The sequence below is a fragment of the Siphateles boraxobius genome, unplaced genomic scaffold (assembly GCF_051911475.1).
Source record: "Siphateles boraxobius isolate OS27281-9 unplaced genomic scaffold, OSU_SipBor_1 12, whole genome shotgun sequence".
Lineage (NCBI taxonomy): Eukaryota > Metazoa > Chordata > Actinopteri > Cypriniformes > Leuciscidae > Siphateles > Siphateles boraxobius.
In genome coordinates, this window is record NW_027508722.1 from 8,837,171 (window position 1) to 8,860,974 (window position 23,804).

General features: G+C 38.5%; 1 protein-coding gene across 3 annotated transcripts in view; it reads right to left on the reverse strand.

Annotated features, from left to right (window-relative positions):
- Positions 1-254: 254 nt before the first annotated feature.
- Positions 255-23,804, reverse strand: part of scgn (secretagogin, EF-hand calcium binding protein) — a 64,250-nt gene continuing 40,700 nt past the window's right edge. Inside the window, exons 7-11 of one of the 3 annotated variants that reach the window (XM_077204846.1) lie at positions 21,710-21,765; positions 6,026-6,071; positions 5,846-5,905; positions 5,666-5,734; positions 255-591 (exon numbers count right to left, since the gene is read on the reverse strand). In XM_077204846.1, coding sequence (XP_077060961.1) covers positions 463-591; positions 5,666-5,734; positions 5,846-5,905; positions 6,026-6,071; positions 21,710-21,765 — 360 coding nt within the window. In that variant the 3' untranslated portion in view covers positions 255-462. Of the gene's footprint in view, positions 592-5,665; positions 5,735-5,845; positions 5,906-6,025; positions 6,072-20,998; positions 21,212-21,709; positions 21,766-23,804 lie in introns of those variants that run through there. The other 2 variants (XM_077204848.1, XM_077204847.1) reach the window with 2 other exon arrangements.

A 23,804-nucleotide genomic window follows, 5' to 3' on the forward strand; every position in this document is an offset into this window, starting at 1 on the left:
CAAAATTCAAGCTGCATGATCAAAATATTCTTTGCTTTCTTTCAGGTTGATTCAAAATATATTTTATAACTGTTCCACTGAGACTGCTTTCTTGCTAGATAAGGACAAGGTAGATATGGTAAATAAGGTCTATCAAAAATGTGAAAATGTGGTGTTTTTGTGCTCTGAATGTGCCGACTTTTAGAACAAAAAAACCCCAGAACAAATGGTATATTTAAAAAAAAGTAAAATAAAAAAATGGAACCAAATCAAAGTCTGCTTGAATCCTTTAATTTTCATTCTTTTATTGTTGCAAAGGTGGATGGTTTTAAAAGCAAAGTGAATACATTTCCTTAAATTTATTTCACAATATTTTGCAGACAAGCGATACACAAGTTATACGTAATGCTTTCACCTTCTAAATACAGTATTAAAATACAGTGATCTTTAGCAAATTGGAGAACTTCAGTCTGCATGGGAGGTCTATAGCTTAAGCTTCACTCCCAAACACAGGGCCAGCTCACTCTTCTGAATATTTCCATCTTTATTCACGTCACAGTGATGAAGCAGAACCTCACGGAATTTATCCAGATCCACTCCGCTGATACTGGGCTGAGAAAAAGAATGTGTTTGAATAAAGAGGCAAATAGACAGAAAGTGACAAAGTGACACAAACAGCTCCCACTATTGACCATGTAGTATTAGTAGTATTGTACCAGGGCTGCCAATTTCGGTTGCCTGGCAGGAGTGAGATTTTGATAACATGACTGAATCAGTGACACGCACCTTTTGGGGATTTTAAGAATCCAACAATTCATTTTTAATTTCCTGTTAACAATGCAAATTAACCAAATACTTAAACCTAATGTTGTACTAGATGCACCTTTTAGAAACTATTTGTGTATGCTCTGTGTGAAAAAAGTGTAGTATATACATGTTATAGTATAAAAGTAGTGTATACAGATATAAGTATAAAAGTATTGTATACAATATAAGCTTGTTTGTCCACAGCTGTAAAACAGAAAGACACAATCTAAGTGTTAATAGGTCAGAAGTAGAATGTTCTGTAAGAACACACACATTTGGTCCTCTCAATACAGTAACTTATTACTCTCATGTATTTTTCTGTAGGGTCTAAATGTAAAAGACTCTTTTATGAAGATCCCATTGAGAAGCTCCCATCTCTACTCCACTGCCGGACAGGAATAGGGCTGCGGGGCCGTCTGTAGTCAGAGCTAGAGCAATATGATACCTACGGTCTTGCGTGGGGCACCTCCTGGAGAATAATAGGGCCTAGCTCTGTCACCTCCCCGTGAGTCATCATTTTCACATGGCATTGTGTGATGCCAGTCATTCAGCAGTGCCTTCTATTAGGTCCATGGGCATTATCAGCATGATATTGCGAACTGTGGTATGTTGGAGAAGGGCTGCGCGTCATCCTGGGCTGTTCCTTAGCTATAGAAACTCTGTTCCTCTCCCAGTACTCCAAACTTTCTGTAGGATGAGCGTTTTGGTCTTATAGCTGGAGGACATCATTTTTCAGCTCCTTCATGGTCAACGTTAACTGTTCCACTGCCCTGGGTAATTTCCGAACATTGTGATCGGACTGCACCATAGCCACTTGAGTTTGGGATTGGGGCACTTGAGTTGACCCAACATGGAGTTGTATAGCTGCACGGGCCCTTTCACATCGGCATGCAACAATAAGCGCCTCGTCCATATCCGTTGCACCTTGTTCATGAATCTTTGCTTGCAAGGCTGGATCTAAACCAGCCACAAAACGTCTGAATTTCTCACCCTTATGGGCAATACGATCATACTCAGGAAAAGCATCTAGGACTAGACGACTAATATCAGCACTGTACACTTCTAAACTTTCACCAATCTTGCGGGGGCGAGCGTTCACATGAGTTTAGAAGAATGGCAATGAATGTTAAAGCCCAAAGACATGCCTTAGTCTGTCTTTCACTGCATTGTAGCTAGTCTTTAAAGAAGTAGGAAGACTGTCCCAGTACAAGAATGCAGCATCTGACAGCCGTGTTGGCAATACTGAAGCTAACATGTTCATCATGTCTGTACCTTGTGGTGTCATTGCATAAAAGACTCTCATCCCCTTCCAAGAGTCGACGATGCATTAGATGCTTTATCTGCTTGGTTCTCCACGATAGACCTGCAGCATGGGTATTGGCAAGTTGAATTGGAAAAAGAAGATTGTGAAAAAAACGCTTTCACCACAGGTAGTGAGCTGTACCATTTTAAAGTTATGCCCATGGGTCTGACAAATGCTCCAGAAACTTTTCAAAGGTTAATGGAGATGGTTCTTCGTGGGCTGCCTTGGATAACTTGCTTGGTGTATCTGGATGATGTCTTAATTTTCAGTCAGACATTTAAGGATCACCTTCAGCATTTGGAGGAAATCTTTTCCAGATTCAAATCCTATGGGTTAAAACTCAATCCTTCCAAATGCTCGTTAGCTAAGAGTGAGGTTCAGTTCTTGGGTCACATTGTATCTAAAGATGGTGGTCCAACCTGTTCAGGACTGTCCTATCCCATGCTTACCTACTGAAGTCAGGGCATTTTTAGGATTGCGCTCCTACTATAGGAAGTTCTATAAGAACTTTGCTCACCATGCAGTCCCTCTCCATAGGCTGACAGAGAAAAATGTTGGACTGCGGATTGTCAGGAGGCATTTGCTTATTTGAAACATGCCCTGCCTCATCCACCTATTGTCTCTTTCCCAGATTTTCACCGGCCGTTCCATTTGTACACAGCTAAAGGAGATGTCCTTGCCCAGGAAAAAGGGACTCAAGAAACAGTGGTAGCTTATGCCAGCCATGTCCTCACCAAGGCTGAAAAGAAGTGGTCTACATATGATAGAGAACTTTGGGCCATTGTGTGAGCTGTCAGACATTTCCGCCACTATTTGTACAAGCAGCCCTTCTTCATCATTACGGACCACAAACCCCTCCTGGGCCTGAGAAAAATCCTTATTGACAGTGATCGCACTGGTCGACGAGCCCACTGGGCCCTTGAATTGAATCCATTTGAATGGACGGTCATACACAGAAAAGGACAAAGTCATGCTAATGCCGACGCCCTGTCACGTCGTCAAGAATCTGGCTCAGAATTTGAAACTGGGAGAGCCTCCACTCTCATTCTGCAGTTGGCTACTGCTGAATCGAGTTTCAAAGTGCAGCAACAACAGGAATCAGTTTTAAAGGAAATTGTGAGTTGGAAGCTCAGAGGCCGCAAACCACCAGGAAGATGAACAGATGGTCACCTGAAGAGAGAGCTTTGTGGAAAGAATACTTGAGGTTAACCCAACACAATGGTCTCCTCTGTCGTGAAATTGTTAGTCCAGTCACCAAATCTGTGATTTTCAAGGTCATCGTACCTCAAACCTTAAGGGAACAAGTCCTTCAGTCCCTCCATGGCAACCCTATTGGTCGTCATCTATCAGCCAAAAAAGTCTGCTTCTGGCCTTTCATGTCCCAAGACATACGCGAGTGGTGTAAGAAGTGCATTCCTTGTGATGCCCGACGCACTCCAATCCCTGGTCAAACCTGGCTGCAAAATATTCTTGAACTTCCTGTTACACGGCGAGGAAACAGGCATGTTCTTTTTGTTCAAGACTATTTTTCCGAATATGTTAACCTTTATGCTGTGCTACAACAGTGGCTAAGTGTCTTTTCGAAAATTTTGTCTGTGAGCATGGCATTCCAGAGGTCTTCCATACCGACCAAGGGCAACAATTTGAGTCAGACCTTGTTAAACATCTCTGCCAAATGCTAGGTGTTCATAAGACCAGAACCAGCCCATATCATCCACGATGTGATGGTATGATTGAACGTTTCAATAGAACCCTCATTGATCAGCTGGCCAAGGTCTTGCAGCAACAACAAGGGGAAGGGGATGATTACCTTAGCCAGGTGGCTTTAGCGTACAATACTAGTCCCCATACGTCGACTGGCTTCACTCCCTTTTTCCTCGCACATGGTAGAGAAGCCAGATTGCTGGCTAACCTGCTGCTGCCAGGTTGTGTACCGGATTCTACATCCAATTCACCGTCAGATTATGCTGTTAACCTGATGTGTAAACTTCAAGATGTATTCGCTACTCCAACCTAAAACAGGGAACATGCATATCATCAGCAGAAGCGACACTATGATAAGGGTCTGAAGTTTACTCCTTATCAATGGGGAATCCTTGTGTGGCTGCATGACCCTAGCACCAGCAGGCAGAAACTTGCTCCTCATTGGAAAGGACTGTTTGAAGTTGTGGACTGTTTGGAGTCAGAGGGTGATGTGGGTGTCACTTACAGAATACATTATCTGTTAGACGAATCAAACAAATGTCAAATTGTCTATTATAACAGACTGAGACCATACTGTGCACCTGTCCTTCAAAAAGAGAAACAAATTGACCCCTCTACTCCACATCCTCCCCCATCCTTGACCGCTCTTTCAGGTGCCTTACCTTTCAAACCCTCAAAAATTGTTCCGTGCACATCTAAGGGAATGTCTAAGGACCCCATCCGGCCACGGACGCCAATTGATCCTGGACCTCACTCTTCCTTGGCAGACCAGCTGCCTGTGAGCAGTTCTCTTATTCAGAGTTCAAGTTCTGTTCTGGCTACATGCCTAGGTCGACGTCAAGTTAAATTGCCTGGGTATTTAAAGGACTATGTTTTGACGTAAAAGTGTATACATGCCTGTGGTCCTGGTATGGCTTACATTTATTTTGTATTGTTTGTTTCATTCAATTGGTTCTGTTTCCTTAGCACTTACTTGCCTTGTTCAATGGATGTAGGCTAATTGTAAACAAACGGGGATGAGGGTGTGGGGGAAGAAATGTGTATATATATATATATATATATATATATATATATATATATATATATATATATATTTAACCTTATATTTCTTCTCATAGTGTGTCACGAAAAGTTAACGATATGTGACACGAGTCTTCTATGAGTGGCTGTTGTCTTGTACTTTCATTTTGTTGTTTGGTCATTTTATTATTAAAGTTGTTGATTGTTCGCTGGTTCCCGCCTCCTCCTTCCCAAAACATCTAACCTAGCTACAATAGTTAGTAACATAATAGTTTTCTATTAAGTCCTGGTGGTGTGATGTACCCTCTGTTCTCCATATATGTCTGGTTAAACCTTTGCAAGGACAATTAAATGTGTGTCACGCAAATTTAACGATATGTGACACCAATCAATCTTCCATAAGTGGCTGTTGTCTTTTACTTTCGTTTTGTTGTTTGGTTATTTTATTATTAAAGTTGTTGATTGTTCGCTGGTTCCCGCCTCCTCCTTCCCACAACATCTAACCTAGCTACAATAGTTAATAACATAATAGTTTTCTATTAAGTCCTGGTGGTGTGATGTACCCTCTGTTCTCCATATATGTCTGGTTAAAGCATTTTACATTTTAGCCCCTGCCCTTGAAAAACTCTCTGCATTGCCCAGTATACATTGGATTGGTTTTAATAACTTTAATGTACTTGAAGTGTGTATCAAGCACAAGGAAAATTCAAGTGTTGGATCAGGACATGGTATCAGCAGATACTCAATATTTAATAACTCTGATCAGGGGCACAAAAATTTGATCAAGGCGTCCCCAATTGCATGTGATGTTTATTACTGTATAAAGTTACATTCCAACAATCGATCACTTACCTTGACAAGCTCCATCATGTCTTTGACAAACCCGTCCACTTCTGGACCTTCAAGTGCTCCAGTCTTACTCTAGAATCAGAGCCAACCACTAAGTGATGGAACATCATGATAAGTATCTAATGTGATACTCAGATCTACTCAGATTGATGCAAAGTGAATTGAAGGTTAAAAAAATCTTACAACATCATAGTGAGCAAAGATCTTCTCAAAGTCTCTCTTTCTCTCCATTTGACTACTGGACTGTGGAGGGTGAGAAATCATGACAGCATCATGCACATTATCATTAATTTTGAGTGTCACAAGCAGGGGAAAACCTTTTGAGATAAAGTACTCTAAATAAATTATGGAAAAAGTACTAACATCCATTTTGAACTGCAACAGGAAGTTCTCTTGTAGAGCCAGAATTCTGGGAAGGAGATACAGTTAAATTAGAAGGCAGGCAATGAAAACATTGTGGCAGCGCGTGCAGATTTCATACGTCTTAAAATATATTAATAGTGGATATATTACCGTAATCAATGGAGTAATATGGCAGCATAACATATTACAAAAAACGAGATAAGAAAAAGCAACTGAAGTGACTACCTCTACTGTCTGTTTGATCGCCTACCAGCAGGCACGTGTGGAGTGGCACGATCACTGGCGCTCACCTCATCAACATTACTGGCGTTAAATGCTAAATATATGATAAATGCTTTTCTTTGTCTGACACCAAGGCATACAGAGATGAGTGACGGATCTGCATCCCAGACTTGATTACAGGCTACCACAACCCTCACACTCTACTGGCTCAATGTTCTTTATTTTACCTTTTTATTTATAATAAACACCTCTCTGAGACTTGATGACACACCCACTATTTCTGTCTTTTTTTAATCAGCCACAAATTTTAATTGTAGGTGCACTTTATGTTATTTAAACCTCACCTGTAAATTTAAAATGAATGCCTAGTTGAGATTTAAATCTGAGTTTAAAGTTATGGTGCAACAGGATTAAAGTTAATGTGTCTTAAAAATAAAATAAATCCAGGATCAAAATGTTGGTTTAACTGCAAACCTGCTTATTTTTAAACAAGGTTTAAAGTTTGGTGCAACAGAATTATTAGATAAACCTTGATTTAAACTAAGATTAATCCTTATTGGTGCAACCCACCCTTAAGGGTTACTTTCTGCAACAACACCCTTAAGTTTAAGGTGAAGGGGGTGGATTGGAATCCACTGCTGCTTCAATGTATATGTAATGATTGATTATAATTAAGGTATTAATCAATATTTTTCCTTCTAAATATCAAATGAGTTGAATGACTTCTCTGGAGATTTTACTTTATTTATATAAGTTACCAGTGTGATTACTGAAATGTTCTTTTCATGTATTCTTTAATGTCTGTATTTGATATCTGAATGCAGTGCTTGCTTATTTAACCCAGCTTCCAGAAATGAAATAGGGACTTGTTTTGTGTTTGAGAAAGGTCTTCAATGTGTTAAAACATATAGGGGTCATTGAAGCCAATAGTTTAAGGGGCGGCCTACGAACTCCTGTGCGAGTATTGAAGCTGACTTCTGCTGATGAAACTGCAAACTATCTTCAGTAAATATTTTCTTTAATTTTGTATAATTCTGACTCTGGGTCTTCATTCTTCATATCTGGTTCTGGGTCTTTAACTGTATACCCCTTACAGTTTGGTGGAGGATGCGGTGGGCAATCATTCCGTGGTGACATCTCTGGCAAATCAACACACAAGGTAGTAAGCTTTTATTAATTGTTAGGGCTGTCTGACTGGAAGAGATTTTGAAGGAGAGCGGGAGAGCCTTCACTCCGATGAGGCGAGTGAAGGAGTAAGTTGTACTGCTGAGCGGATAAGAATTCGCTGAGAGCGTCGTTAAGGGTAACGGCAGCAGACAGCGCAAGCGAGCGTGCTCTGTGGGGGCCCCGCTGGGCATTAATGGTGTAGCACCACCCCAGCAGAGTACAATACAATACAATACAATACAATTTTTATTTGTAAAGCACATTTAAAACAACCGAGGTTAGCCAAAGTGCTGAACATAATTTCAGACAAATTATAAACACATAACATGAGCACAAAGCACAGTTAAACAAGTGACAAACTAAAGAATATATAAAATGCATTAATTAACTCTCAGGCTGGTTTAAAAGCCAATGAATAATAGTGAGTTTTAAGTTGTGATTTAAAAATGTCAAGGCTGGGAGCTACTCTGATACGCATAGGCAGATCATTCCAAAGTCTCGGTGCCACGACTGAAAATGCTCGATCTCCCCTATTTTTAAGTCGTGTTCTAGGAACAGATAAGAGTAGTTGGTCAGCGGACCTCAATGCCCTCAAAGGAGCATGCATCTTCAGTAGATCATTTATGTAAGCTGGTGCTTGACCATGAAGAGATTTAAAAACAAACAATAAAATCTTAAACTGTATTCTGAAACAAACTGGTAGCCAATGAAGAGAGGCAAGAACAGGCATAATGTGCTCTCGTTTACGGGTTCCTGTAAGGAGTCGAGCGGCAGCATTCTGAACTATTTGCAATCTAGAGAGAGAGGCCTGGTTTACTCCTATATATAAAGCATTACAATAATCCAGGCGAGTGGTGATAAACGCATGTATAACCCTCTCCAAATTTTTGAAAGATAAAAATGGCTTCAATTTTGTAAGTAGCCTAAGTTGAAAGAAACTAGCCTTAACAACAGAGTTTATCTGTTTCTCTAGGTGTAGATCACTATCCAACTTTACACCAAGGTTCGTTACCATAGACTTGACGTAAGGCGTCAGAGGTCCCAGGTCTAATTTGGAGGTGCTAGTAGAACTGCTAGGTCTAAAAATCATAATTTCAGTTTTACTTTCATTAAAATGTAAAGCGTTTAAAGCCATCCATGCTTTAATGTCATAAAAACAATCTAACAGCCTTTTTATCGAATCCTCACCGTTACTTTTTATAGGCAGATAGATTTGTAGATCATCTGCGTACAGATGGAAACTAATATTATGCTTCTTTAAGATGGATCCTAAAGGAAGCAAGTAAAGGGAGAAGAGAATCGGTCCCAAAATAGAGCCCTGCGGTACTCCACATGTCACTGGTGCTGCTGGTGAAGTAGAGCCCCCGTATCCAACTTTAAACACTCTCTCTGAGAGATATGATCTAAACCATTTTAATACAGTACCTTTCATTCCCACGCTGTGCTCGAGACGCGAGAAAAGAATACTGTGGTCAACCGTATCAAATGCTGCTGTAAGATCTAAAAGCATCAGAATTGCGGAATCTCCAGAATCTGTTGAAATCAAAAGATCGTTAAAAACTTTTATAAGTGCAGTCTCTGTGCTATGAAGTGCTCTAAAACCAGACTGGAACACCTCAAGAATACCATGCAGATCTAAATAGGCTTGTAACTGCAGTAGGACTGCCTTCTCTAAAATTTTGGACACAAAAGGAAGTTTAGAAATCGGGCGATAATTTGAAAGAACTGAAATGTCCAGATTTTGTTTTTTGATAAGGGGCTGCTCCACAGCCTCTTTAAAACAAAGTGGCACATAACCAGAAGTAAGACTACTGTTTATGATTGCTTGAATGTTTGGTCCAATAGTGTTCCATACCTCTTTAAAAATACATGGTGGGATGATATCACTGGGACAGATTGAAGGTTTTAAATGTGTAACAATATCATTAAGGGCCAAGACGGAAACAGGCTCAAACTCAATGAGGACTGCAGCACACTCTATGGAAATGGAAGGATCAAAGGTTGGAGGTGAAATGCTAGCTCTAATAGTGGTAATCTTTTCCACAAAAAAGTGGAGGAATTTTTTACAGGCCAAAGTAGATTCTTCCTGCATTATATATTGGGGGGTATGAAGAACAGAATTAATTGTCCTAAAAAGAACATGAGGTTTATGGCCATTTTTATCGATAACATCAGAGAGGTATTTAGCCTTTTCAGTTTTAACAATTCTCTGATAATTACGCCAACAATCCTTTAGGATATCATAAAAAACTTGCAATTTATGTTTTTTCCATTGGCGTTCAGCTTTCCTACACTTTTGCCTAGCCGCTCGAGTTAAGTCATTAATCCATGGTTCAGAATTAGGTTTGGAGCGCCTGGGCTTTAGTGGTGCAATTTTATCAAGAATATTTATACAGGTGGATGAAAAACAGGAAATGAGCTCATCTGTACATAGGAAAGCAGATGACTCTATAGTCTCTGTAACATTACTAAATGCTTCGGAAAATTGTGCAGCAGTAGCAGGTTTAATCATCCTGCGGATACGAGGTGGAGCAGATTGCTTAACAGTATTGTTTGGAAGGGAAACATCAAATAAAATTGGTGCATGGTCAGAAAAAACAGCCTTTTGTATCTCAATATTTAAAATAGGCAAACTGCATGACAAGACAAGATCTAATGTGTGGCCATGAATCTGTGTCGGACCACTTACAAACTGTGTAAGGTTAAAAGAATCTATTAGTTTTAAAAAATCTTTAGCCAATAGATTCGTGGGACAGCATACATGAATATTGATATCTCCTATAATTAAGATCCGGTCATATTTTGGCATAATTTCAGACAATAATTCAGTAAAGTCCCTGATAAAATGCTTGTTATATTTAGGAGGTCGATAGATAAGAGCACACAGAACGGGCTGAAATTTGCCCAATTCAAACATTGTTAACTCAAAGCTCGAAAATGCTATCATTGACAACTGCCTGCAATCCTTTAGGATATCATAAAAAACTTGCAATTTATGTTTTTTCCATTGGCGTTCAGCTTTCCTACACTTTTGCCTAGCCAAAAGTACGTCCCTGGACGGGAGGTCCAGTGGCACCGTAAACCTGCTCAATCTCTTCCATCTCAGATAGGGGATCCCCGAATTTAGTGAATCAGGCAGTTAGGGATACTAACAAAAATAGGGTTGTTTGCCAGGGATGCATCAGGAACGATCCCGAGAGAAAAAAAAAAAAAGTTGTGACCCAAATTGGCATGGACCAGTATATGTAACTATGATTTTGGAGTATACTCTGCAGTTTCATCACGGAGAAGCCAAGCTGTGTTGTTCAAAGATCGCCGCCTCCATTTCTGCAATGACTTCAGGTGAGTTTGAACTCTTATTAAGATATGGCAGACAAACTGAGTAACTTGATCAGTAACCTGAACAGTCCTGAAACTAATAGTGAGACAGAAAAGAGCGAACGCTGTAAGCAGCTGTGCTCTGAAGCCCTCACTTCAGAGAAATTTGCAGAAATTATTAAGTAAATGGTTGTCTTGATAAGTTTTGCTTCTGTTTGGAAATTTAAACAACAACTTGACTGGCTACAAACAAACAAAGAAACTGAAAAATTTAAATGTTTAGCCTTGTATTGCTTACGATGATTACAAAAAGCAAGTATATTAAATTATGGGTCGAAGATCATTTCCTTGGACAAGTGTGACTAAAGTTAAACAGAAACTTTGAAAAAAAAAACCTTAGAGAATGTTGAGTGATTTTCAGTGCAGCTTATCAAAATTAATGTGCTGCCAATGATAATGATGAAGATTATGATTCGGCTATTGTGATTGAATCCGCCACTGGTGGACTGTAAAAGAATACAGAGAACTGCTTATCAGCTCGGTTTGCATTCCTGTTAGGGACACACTGCTTCAAGAGTGTGCAGTAAGTTGGAGCCGACAGAGAGTGTTTTAATTGTGGTCAGCAGGACCATCTAACATGTAACTGTAAATTCCCACTGAGAAGGTGTTTGAAAATGTGATAGTGACACATTTCTGGTAATAATGTGGGTTTGAAAGTAGATCAGTGTTTATATAACGATATTAAAGTTTTTGTCTGAGAAAGAGTAAGAGATAAAAACAAGGTCAAAAGATTGAAGTCTTAAAGTGAATCCTTTTGAAGAAAAGATCTATAATAGTAATTTTTATAAGTGAACTGATGAATACAGGTTAATGTAAAATTACAGACAATGACTAGAAAAAATGAGTTGCAAATTGTAAAAGTAACTAAAAGGATGATTTAAAATGATAACTGCAAAAGATGTATGTGTATCAAAATGTATCATAAGCAGAGCGTGATTTCCTCGTAAAAGTTAGTGTGAATCCTAACTGGAGATTGATAAACTCCTAAAAAAAAAAAAAAAAAAAAAAAAATTTTAAGTCAGATATTAAACTATGGTAATTGAGAAATTAACAACTAAAATCGAGTACAGTAGTACGGTTGCTAAAATGTAAAATGTGTAGAAAGGCATTTGATTAAACAAACAGCTTGAAAAGTGTTGACCAGGAAAGAACTAGAATCTGAAGTTTTACTTTCAAAAGATATGCTTGTGATTTGGCTGAAACAGTTTGCTTATCTGAATCTGGTGTGTGCTGTGGCTGAAAGTGCCAGTGCGACAGACTCAATCTGAGTGGAAATTTGTTACGTCTAAATTCCCTGATGTATGGGCAAAAGACAACTATAAAATTATGTTTATTTGAAAACGTATTTAATTTCTGGCAAGAAGAGGCCTTACGCTGGGCTAGAGTTAAAATATGGTAGATAAAGTTTGATGTTAGAAGTTTATGAGAGGGCAGTGTACCAGTCTTGAATGCCTCAGAGTCTCTCTCATTCAATGTCAGCTAAAAGCTGTTATCTGAGCCTGTGTCATAAGTGATAATAAGCTATTTATAGTAAAGCACAGTGTTTCAGTTGAAAACCATAGACACAGAGATGTTAAAAGAAATCATTACCATTAAGAGGGCAATTTGTATTTAAATGTTAAAAATGTTAAAAGTAAAACTGAATGACTTTAAAGAAGTCTTTAAAATAATGCAGACCTTACACGATAGAAGTGACGTTTTTGATTAATTTATTTTAGGACCAGTAACTTCTTTGTCTCATTTTAGTCTCCACCATTCAGGGCCGATGGCTCCGGCTACAGATGTAGATGTACACCAAATAGACGGTTATGATGACTAAATTCACTGAGTATAAACTAAGCAGTGCTTGGTTGCTGCTTTAAGATGTTAAATGTATTTTAGTGATGAAATGCTGCTGTTATTAACCTGTCTCCCTGTGATAACACTATTATGCAGTCCAAATGGCTCTGGTGACTCTTGAATGTGCCTTTCCTAAGCTCCAGAGAACAACTGATTATGTTGAAGAAAACTGATTTGGTAATGGGAAGAGCGGTTACCAGTATGCACGAAGGTGATTTCTCAATGACGGGTAAGATCTTCTTTGGCCAGACAGAAGGCAACCTAAGGCAGGGGGTCACCACCGCCACTGGGCATCTCCTGAAGGAGATGTTTTATGTGAGATGGGTATGAGAGTCGAGCGGATGGCTGTGAAGGCCGCAGCATCCTTATTTCATTAAGGGGGATGAAGCTGTGAGAAGTTACGGCAGTCTGACCCAGAAATGTAAGTTCCTCTATACCACTCACTAGAAACCGCATACATTGTATGGCTTGTTTTTCATTGTGACAAGTGTCTGCAACTATGCCAGGGGACGACACCCTGAAGAGAAGAAAATTAAAGATAAATAGCTAACGGGAGTGGGCTTTCAGGAGCCAGCTGATTCCATGAGGTGATTGCCATTATTTGCTGCGGAGACAGTAACAAAACTTAATTATATGAGGGACATGATGTTGGTTGCCAAATGGGCAAGAAAAATGTATAGAAGAGTTAATTTTGAGCTAATATGTCTATAACATAGTTTTAACTCGTGAAGGTCGTTGGACATGGTGGTGGCTAAAGATGAAGACAGCTTTGTAGATTTGAGAAAAGTCTGGATAATAAAGCTGAATGGTAAAAGGTTAATGTAATGACTTTAATATTACATTTTGTCTAAATTACAGTCTTAGGAGGCTGTTGAAAAGATTATTTGTTTATAGTGAGAGAGACTGCTTGAGTGGAGGAAGGGATAGTAACTGTGTCTGTCTTTTTGTTATCGGCCTGCTAAAGAACAAAATAGTGATAATGAACCAAAAAAACCCAGCTGACTTTTCTAAGATGAAATGAGTAATGAACAATACATGCTTTGAAATGGTTAAAAGACTATGTAAAAGTAGGTAAAAAAACTAGAGGAAAATGTGAAGTTTGAAATCTAATTTAAAACTTAAATATTTTTAAAGTAAAAAAACAAAACAACGAACATTGATAATGAGCAGTTACGTGTGTCTATAATGAGTGCGTGTGATGGTGACTGCACTTTATCTCTTGTATGTGTTAGTTTGGGGTACTATTATTTCCTGATTTTGTGGATATAGTGTCATTAACCTCTGGAATTAGTGTTTTATCATTACAGATGGGTTAAGTGAAACGACAAACTTTAAAGAAGATGAAAAGACAATACAGAACATGGGACAAGCTTTAATTGAATTGGTTTTCTAGCTCTGTCTGCTACTGGTAATTATGAATACTTTTGTCATGTATGATGTTGATTTGAATTACTCTCTGGATTAGTATTTTATATAAATTGGAATTGTGAAGTTGAAGATTGCCGTCCATTATGGGGTAAAAGCTCTTGTCTAAATTCAACTGAGGGTCTAAATTTAAATAGACAACTAGGTGGGATCATAATGATAAACGTAAAAATAATAGATTTGACGGCAAAGAGACAAAGTGACACATTGGCTAAGTCACTATCCAAATTATCCAGAGTGAGCTCCCTCATTTTTATGAAAGGCCGGTGGGCAAACAAAGGAGGAGTGAATATAACTTCTAAAGTTTTATTTCTCAATCCATTAAATGGATGTATGACATTAGATGTCTAAGAAAACTACAATTTAGTTAAATAAAGGTTAAAAGTGAAATCAGCTACAGTATATGGCCGTCTTAGGGGTTGAGATCTGAGTAACTTGATATTTTGGTTTCTGTAAAACTGTAAAGATAAGTGGGACTGAGACAATACTGATTATATTTTTTGGATCGTCAGACTAACCATTTGATAGAGCAATACTGTGAGAAGTAGTTAACGAGGGAACTTTAAGTGTCACTAGGCTGACAGTGGTGAGAGACTCAATGGAAGAGGAAAGTGATGCAGAAGGAACTGGCATGTAGGGAAATATAGAAATAGGAGAAGAAATATAGTAGATAAATGTATGTTATGAAAATAAAATTTCTGATAGAATTTATGGAACTATTTATTAACACCTGTTAAGTCAAATCAAGTTGAAATGGTATGAAAAATGAGTTTCAGATAAAAAAAATAAAATAATAATAAAGGCATTGAGTATGATTAACAGGGATTAACGTGATATAAAGATAAGGAATGAACAAAAGTTTTATTTAGCAGAATGGGGAACAATTCTATATTTTAGGGGTAAAATAATGATTGAAATGATGATTTGAATTTGTTTTATTTTATTTCTATTTTTGAAAAGAGTAAAAAAAAGTATAAGCTGTTATATAATTAAGATGGTGACTGTAAACTGAAGGATGACTTCATGGAGAGACTTAAAGTGGATTATTATGGGTCTTTTTTTTTATGTTGTTTATTTTCAGTTTGACAACCTTTGTGTTTTCAACCAGTGTTTTGAACCTTTTGGGTCTATAAAGGGGAGTAGTGAAAATAATGGATTAACTATTCTTCTTAGTTTATTATAAAATGAATTGGAAATTATAAAAACTAGTGCATATATCCTGGTATTTATGATTATAGACAATGTCTGTATTTGGGATCTGAGTAGTGACTGCGGGTCTAGCCCATGCTAGGAATACAGCAACAGTGCTTGCTTATTTAGTCCGGCTTCCAGAGAATAAATATGTACTTGTATTGTATCAGTTAACTTGATGATGAAACCAAATTAGCCAAGATGAATAATAGCTGTGTAAGACATGTAAAGACAGCTATGTCCAAAGGTTCTGGAGATCAATATTGTAGTATGTGGGATATTTTGTTGATATTAAGTCATTGAAGAAAAAAGATATTGTTTGTTTTATAAAAATTAACCTGACAGAGGAGCATGGGTCAGAAACCTAACATTTTGAAGCAGCCTCTTTATGGATAGACCAGATGTGGTGTTTAGGACTCCACATTGGTCTAAAACGGGGGACTGAAGGGGGTGGATTGGAATCCACTGCTGCTTCAATGTATATGTAATGATTGATTATAATTAAGGTATTAATCAATATTTTTCCTTCTAAATATCAAATGAGTTGAATGACTTCTCTGGAGATTTTACTTTATTTATATAAGTTACCAGTGTGATTACTGAAATGTTCTTTTCATGTATTCTTTAATGTCTGTATTTGATATCTGAATGCAGTGCTTGCTTATTTAACCCAGCTTCCAGAAATGAAATAGGGACTTGTTTTGTGTTTGAGAAAGGTCTTCAATGTGTTAAAACATATAGGGGTCATTGAAGCCAAAAGTTTAAGGGGCGGCCTACGAACTCCTGTGCGAGTATTGAAGCTGACTTCTGCTGATGAAACTGCAAACTATCTTCAGTAAATATTTTCTTTAATTTTGTATAATTCTGACTCTGGGTCTTCATTCTTCATATCTGGTTCTGGGTCTTTAACTGTATACCCCTTACAAAGGAAAACCTAAGGGTGATCTTTTTTGAAAAATATAGCTGCAAGCAGCGATGACCCCGGTGGGTTGAGGACTACTGTGCAAGGCGGGAAATGTGCATTTAAAGCAGGTAAATGTAGAAGAACTGTCAAAATAGTTTGAATATGACACATTTACTATACACTAACCATGAACCACAACAGCCACATCCATGAGATCATTTAAATTCAGATGAATTTCATGTCATAGTACAGGTTACTTTCAAATGAGTGTAAAGTTATTATATGCAGTTCATAAGTATTAATAGTTTTTTGTATATATATATATGTGTGTGTGTGTGTGTGTGTGTGTGTGTGTGTGTGTGTGTGTGTGTGTGTGTGTGTGTGTGTGTGTGTGTGTGTGTGTGTGTGTGTGTGTGTGTTAACCTTATTATGAAACTTATTATATAATTATAAGGTTCTATGCCTTTATTTTACCATTAAAACTGTATGGAGTGAAAACAGTATCTAAACCTCCCACAAATGCATGCAAGAGATCCACACATACGCACACCAATCCACAAATGCTTGCAAGAGTTCCACACAAACACACAGCAATCCACAAATGCATGCAATAGATCGACACACACAAGGCATTCTACACATGCACGTAATAGATCACACAAGGCAATACACAAATGCATGCAATAGATCCACACACACAGCAATATATTATTGTCATTAGTGTCTTTGTCACAGTCCACAAATGCTTTATCTGTACCTGTAATTCCATGCACAACAAATCTTTTGCATTGGTGTTCTGCCTTAAGAATATTTGTGAATATGTGCTTTTGTTTTTGTGGAATCTTTTGAGACTGTCGTTCCGTGGCATTGATTCACAAATGCTCACAAGCCTATCTGTCCCAACAACTTAACTAAATGGTGACAGAATTAAAATTTTTGTTGTGTATATTGTGTATGTTGTACATGTTGTGTATATTTTGTTTATTCTTGCTCATTTGTTATGCAATCCTTACAGTATGTGATTACAAAAAGCATGCTTGCTCATGAATATGTGAGTTAATATGAATTGTTTAAAAAAGAGAGATTGTTTCATTGTTTATACAGATTGGAAACCCTGTTGTTTGGCAATTGTGCCCAAAACCATTAGATTTAAAGAGGTTTTTAGTGTTGTGGTTCATTTCATGTTGGGGTTCTCCACATTTAAATAAGAAACAACATCAAGTCATCAAAACATCAAAAAGTATTCTCTTCGCTTGATAAACTTCAGGTTGAGTCGCTTGTAGTCACTTGGACTATTTTAACAATGTCTTTACTAACTTTTCTTGGCCAGCATATGAAATTACATAGCAGCCTATGAAGGAGTGGACAGCTCTCAGATTTCATCAAAACTATCTTAATTTGTGTTCCGAAGATGAACGAAAGTCTTACAGGGTTGTAACAACATGAGGGCGAGTAATTACTGACAGAATTTTCATTTTTGGGTGAACTAACCCTTTAAGGCAGAACACCAATGCAAAAGACTTCTGATTTATTGTCGATGAAATTACAGGTTACACAAAGTTTGTAGATTGTAAGCAAAGACACAAATGACAATAATGTACAATCCATGTGATTAGAATGGATCTCTCCCGTGCATTTGTGGATTGCCATGTGTGTATCCTTTCCCACATGGATTGCCTTGTGTGTGTGGACCTCTCAAGTGCATGTGTGGATTGCCTTTTGTGTGTGGACCTATCGCATGCATTTGTGTATGTGGATTGTGTGTATGTGGATCTATCGCGTGCTTTAGTGGATTGCCCCACGTGTGGATCTCTCGCGTGCATTTGAGAATTGCTTTGTGTGTGTGTGTGTGTGTGTGAGACAGTATTCAACTGATCCATTGATCTCATTCTGCCTCTTTGTGTGTGCCTATTTTACACACTTGGTGGTTTAGAGTTTAACCCTTTCATTGCTGTGTGGTTTTACCTGCATTACAAGATAATAAATCTCTTAGGGTATGGGTATAGAGTAAAATCAGAATGTAAAACCTCCTACAAATGCAAACAAGAGATCCACATACACACGGCAATCCACAAATGCACATGAGCGATCCACACACACAACACACACACACACACACACACACACACACACACACACACACACACACACACACACACACACACACACACACACACACACACACACACACAGCAATACACACACACAGCAATACACACATGCACACGAGAGATCCACACACAAACACACACACACACAAACACACACACAGACACACACACACACACAGCAATCCACAAATGCACAAGAGAGATCCACACACACACACACACACACACACAAACACACACAGCAATCCACAAATGCACGCGAGAGATACACACACACACACACACACAGCAATACACACATGCACACGAGAGATCCACACACACACACACACACACACACACACACACACACACACACACACACACAGCAATCCACAAATGCACACGAGGGATCAACACACACACACACACACACACACACACACAAACACACACAGCAATCCACAAATGCATGCGAGAGATACACACACACACACACACACACACACACACACACACACACACACACACACACACACACACACACACACACACACACACACACACACACACACACACACACACACACACACACACACACACACACACACACACACACACACACACACACACACACACACCCACACACAGCAACCCACAAATGCACATGAGAGATCCACACACACACACACATACACACACACAGCAATACACAAATGCACGAGAGAGATCCACACACGGCAATCCACAAATGCACGCGAGAGATACATTGCATAAAGCACTGTTAGTGTAATATGGGCCCAAGCCCTAAGGGGTGGAGTCCCTTTTGGGGCACTTAACATGCTCAAAACCTCTTGCAACTTTGCACGCACATTGGAATCGTCAGCCATCAGGGCCAGGCACAAGTTGATGTGGGTGGGGGTCGTGGTGGAGCTCTGTGTCGCACCCTTTTATATGGTTGTATTTGAGAGGCTCTGCAGTGCACCCCTTTTTGAACCTACAGTAACCAAACTTCATACACTTATAGATCTCATTGGGCCAACTTTCACATGTCATATGCCAAGTCATATGCCAGCCCAACAGGAAGTTGGCTATTATGGGTTGTGTGAAAAATGCATGTCCTGGAATTTGATATACGCCTCCTAGAGGATTCATCCAATCGCCACCAAACTCGGCCAGCATGAGGCCAAGACAGGGGACTCTCCACCATCATTTTGAAGTGCGTTCAAGTAGAGGAAGGAAATTTATGACAGACCATCGAACCCTCGATTTTGACAGAGGGAGCGAGTCTACTCAATGTGTACAATTCAGGCAGATAGACTCAATAGACAATGCAACATGATACCACCACCCCACACAACTCTGGTGTATGACATTGGAGTTATTTTGACATATAACCACATTTAATACTTGCAGCTACCTTAAGCTGACTGTTTTTTTTTACACAGTTATAGTTTATTGTATTGTAATCATTGTGTATTTTTATAAGTTTTATATTTAATATAAATATGTGTATATAAAATACACGCGTGTGTGTTTGTGTGTGTGCGCACGTGTGTGTGTGTGTCAGTCTATTTTATACTTCTGATGGTTTAGAGTTTAACCCATTCATTGCTGTGTGCATTTGCCTGCATTTATGGATAAGAAATCTCTTAGGCCTTCTCTTTTTCTACCAGTATGAATAACAAAATAAAGGCATAGATCCAGTTAATTTGTAGTGCACTGACAACATAGTTTTAGAGAAAGAGAATTACATGTGAAGGCCAGGAATGGTAACCCATACTCGGAATTTTTCCTCTGTTTTTAACCCATCCAAGTTAATGCACACACATTAAGAGTAGTGAGTAGTGAACACACACACACACACACACACACACACACACACACACACACACACACACACACACACACACACACACACACACACACACACACACACACACACACACACACACACACAAACACAAACGCACTGCAAACCCGCAAAAATGGGCAGCCATTTATTCGGGTTACCAGTCTGACTCTCTAACCATTAGGCCACGACTGCCCCCAATGTTTTATAAAATAGTTTTATATAATTAGCTTTATATAATTAGTTTAGAAATTAGGTTAGTAAAAATATAAAAAGTCCTTAAGATAAATACTTCTGGACTAGCTGCAAATGTTAACTTCACACTCATTTGAAATTGATTTTGCTGAGAACAGTGTTTTCAGACATATTGACTTGCTTTTATTAGGTATTGCATTTGGAATAATATGACATTACCAAAATTAACTTTGTCACAGTTTAGATTTATTTTTTTTGTTTAAAATTTTGAAACTTCTGGCTCAACTAACTGGAAGACAGTATTCAACTGATCCATTGATCTCATTCTGCCTCCACTACAAATTAACTGGATCTATGCCTTTATTTTGTTATTCAATCTGGTAGAAAAAGAGAAGGCCTAAGAGATTTCTTATCCATAAATGCAGGCAAAAGCACACAGCAATGAATGGGTTAAACTCTAAACCATCAAAAGTATAAAATAGACTGACATTCACACACACACACACACACACACACACACAAACACACAAGCGCGTATATTTATATACACATATTTATATTAAATATAAAACATGAAAAAATACACAATGATTACAATACAATAAACTATAACTGTGTAAAAAAAACAGTCAGCTTAAGGATAGCTGCAAGTATTAAATGTGGTTAAATGTCAAAATAACTCCAATGTCATACACCAGAGTTGTGTGGGGTGGTGGTGGTATCATGTTGCATTGTCTATTGAGTCTATCTGCCTGAATTGTACACATTGAGTAGACTCGCTCCCTCTGTCAAAATCGAGGGTTCGATGGTCTGTAATAAATGTCCTTCCACTACTTGAAGTTGAACGCACTTCAAAATGATGGTGGAGAGTCCCCTGTCTTGGCCTCATGCTGGCCGAGTTTGGTGGCGATTGGATGAATCCCCTAGGAGGCGTATATCAAATTCCAGGACATGCATTTTTCACACAACCCATAATAGCCAACTTCCTGTTGGGCTGGCATATGACTTGGCATATGACGTGTGAAAGTTGGCCCAATGAGATCTATAAGTGTATGAAGTTTGGTTACTGTAGGTTCAAAAAGGGGTGCACTACAGAGCCCCTCAAATACAACCATATAAAAGGGTGCGACACAGAGCTCCACCACGACCCCCACCCACATCAACTTGTGCCTGGCCCTGATGGCTGAAGATTCCAATGTGTGCGCAAAGTTGCAAGAGGTTTTGAGCATGTTAAGTGCCCCAAAAGTGACTCCACCCCTTGGGGCTTGGGCCCTTATTACACTAACAGTGCTTTATGCAATTGGCACTGAGCCTGTGCCTCTCTCTTTCAATAACACAAACACCCATACTCACTCTTAATACCAATGCCTAAACAGCTTCACATGTATAGTGCAAAAGTGCTATCATTAAACACACATCACCTAGCCAGGTCATTAAGATCCAATCTGCCATCTTTGTTTTTGTCAAAAATGTTCATCTGAAAGACACAAAAACAAAGTGTTTTTACATACCTAAATGTTGCACTTATCGCTACAGTCTGTTAAAAAAGAAGTACCCTGACATGAAATGAACTAACATGAAATGCTTATAAAAACTACATGACCAGCAAAACACTACTCACTTTAGGAGAGGCTTGGGTGAGGAGTATCATTCATTTTGGAGTGTACTTGGACAATAAACTGACCTTAGCCACTGACGGAGCAGTGTACCTATATACACTGATGGTCTATATACTTTTTTTTTAAGTTTAATTTGATTTGTTGCCTGCTGTGATCAGGAAAAGATTGTACGTGTCGTATGATAAAAACTGGTGCTGTTAATTTAACATGCTAATTTAGTGTAATTAAAAAATGATGTGATTCAAAAAATTAACAGTTAATAGACCACTATACTCAGAATCTTTAAAAAAAGCATAACACAGAAGATGCTGAAAAACAGCAGGGATACAGAGTCCAATGATTTGTATGTATACATATACAAAAAATAAAAACCACGCAGATGGAATGACCTCCAAGTATTTTAATAGCTTGCATTTATAGGGGCTGAAAATCAATGCGGTTATTTAAGCTGTGAATATTTCAATTGAAAAATGTCCCTTTTACACACAATTTCATTATTAAAAATGTAGTAACCCATATCAACTTTCCAGACCTCATTTCTAGAATATTCAGTCTTTAAAAATATCACCTAATTTTCAACAGGCAAAAAATGGAGTCTTCCATCTCTCTTGCAGGATGGGTTGTATCGTGAGAATATCTGTACAACTGTACAACTGGCTCACTGCCCCAAACCTTCTTTCCCTCATAAAATATACTTCAATGGTGCCGAAACCAAGGTAAAGTCAAGTCACCTTTATTTATATAGTGCTTTCTACAATACGGATTGTTTACATTGATATACAGCTTCACAATGATAAACAGGAAAAAAGCATGATTCAACATGTATCAATTCAATTCCGCTGTAAACCAGCTCTAAAAAGACAATAGTACTTTAAAACAGTTATTAAGTTGAAATAAGTTCAGTGTTGATTCAGTTCAGTTTAATAACTGTGAAAAGTTCATCAATTATGGAATGAGTTCAATTAACCAATAAAGCAGTTATGGGGAAAACAGTTCATCAAGCTCAGTTCAGTTCTCATCCATTAGTGTCAGTGCATTCAAGTCAATAATATTGCCGAATATTAAGTGTCCCCAACTAAGCAACCCTTTTGGCGGCAGTGGCAAGGAACCCAAACTCCATCGGTGATAGAAATGGAGAAAAAAACCTTGGGATAAATTGGGGTCAGGCGGGGGGCCATTTCCCCTCTGGCCAGACGAACAAACATGGTGTGGTTTGAAAGGCTAACGTACGTGTAAAATAATAATTATAATACATTTTATTTGTAATGCGCCTTTCTCAGACTCAAAGCGCTACAGCATGTACAAAACAAAACAATTAAACATGAAAAAAAATATATATATAAATATAAAAAAATACACAGCAATAAATTATAAATAGAAAGCTTGACCAAAAAGATGTGTCTTAAGAAGTTTCTTAAAACAATCCACAGAAGCAGCATCCTTAATAGATGCAGGTAATGTGTTCCTTAACTTAAACGCGCTATAGGAAAATGCCCTTCCCCCCATGGTTTTTAATTTACAACGAGGCTGAAACAGAGAGAGGGAGCCAGCAGAGCGGAGAGAGCGAGTAGGAATGGATGGAGTAACCAAATCACAAATGTAATCTGGAGCCAAACCGTGTACTGCTTTATAGGTTAAAATTGGAATTTCAAAATCAATACGTGGCTGAACTGGAAGCCAATGCAACTGGAAGCCAATGCACGGGAGTAATGTGATGGCGTGAGGAAGTCAAAACACGTGCGGCAGAGTTTTGTACATATTGCAACCTCTTAATAGAATTTGCTGGTAAACCCGCAAAGAGAGAATTACAGTAGTCAAGCCTTGACGTAAAGAAGGCATGAATAAGCCTCTCTGCATCAGGCCTAGAGAGAAAGGGTCTAATACGAGCAATATTCCT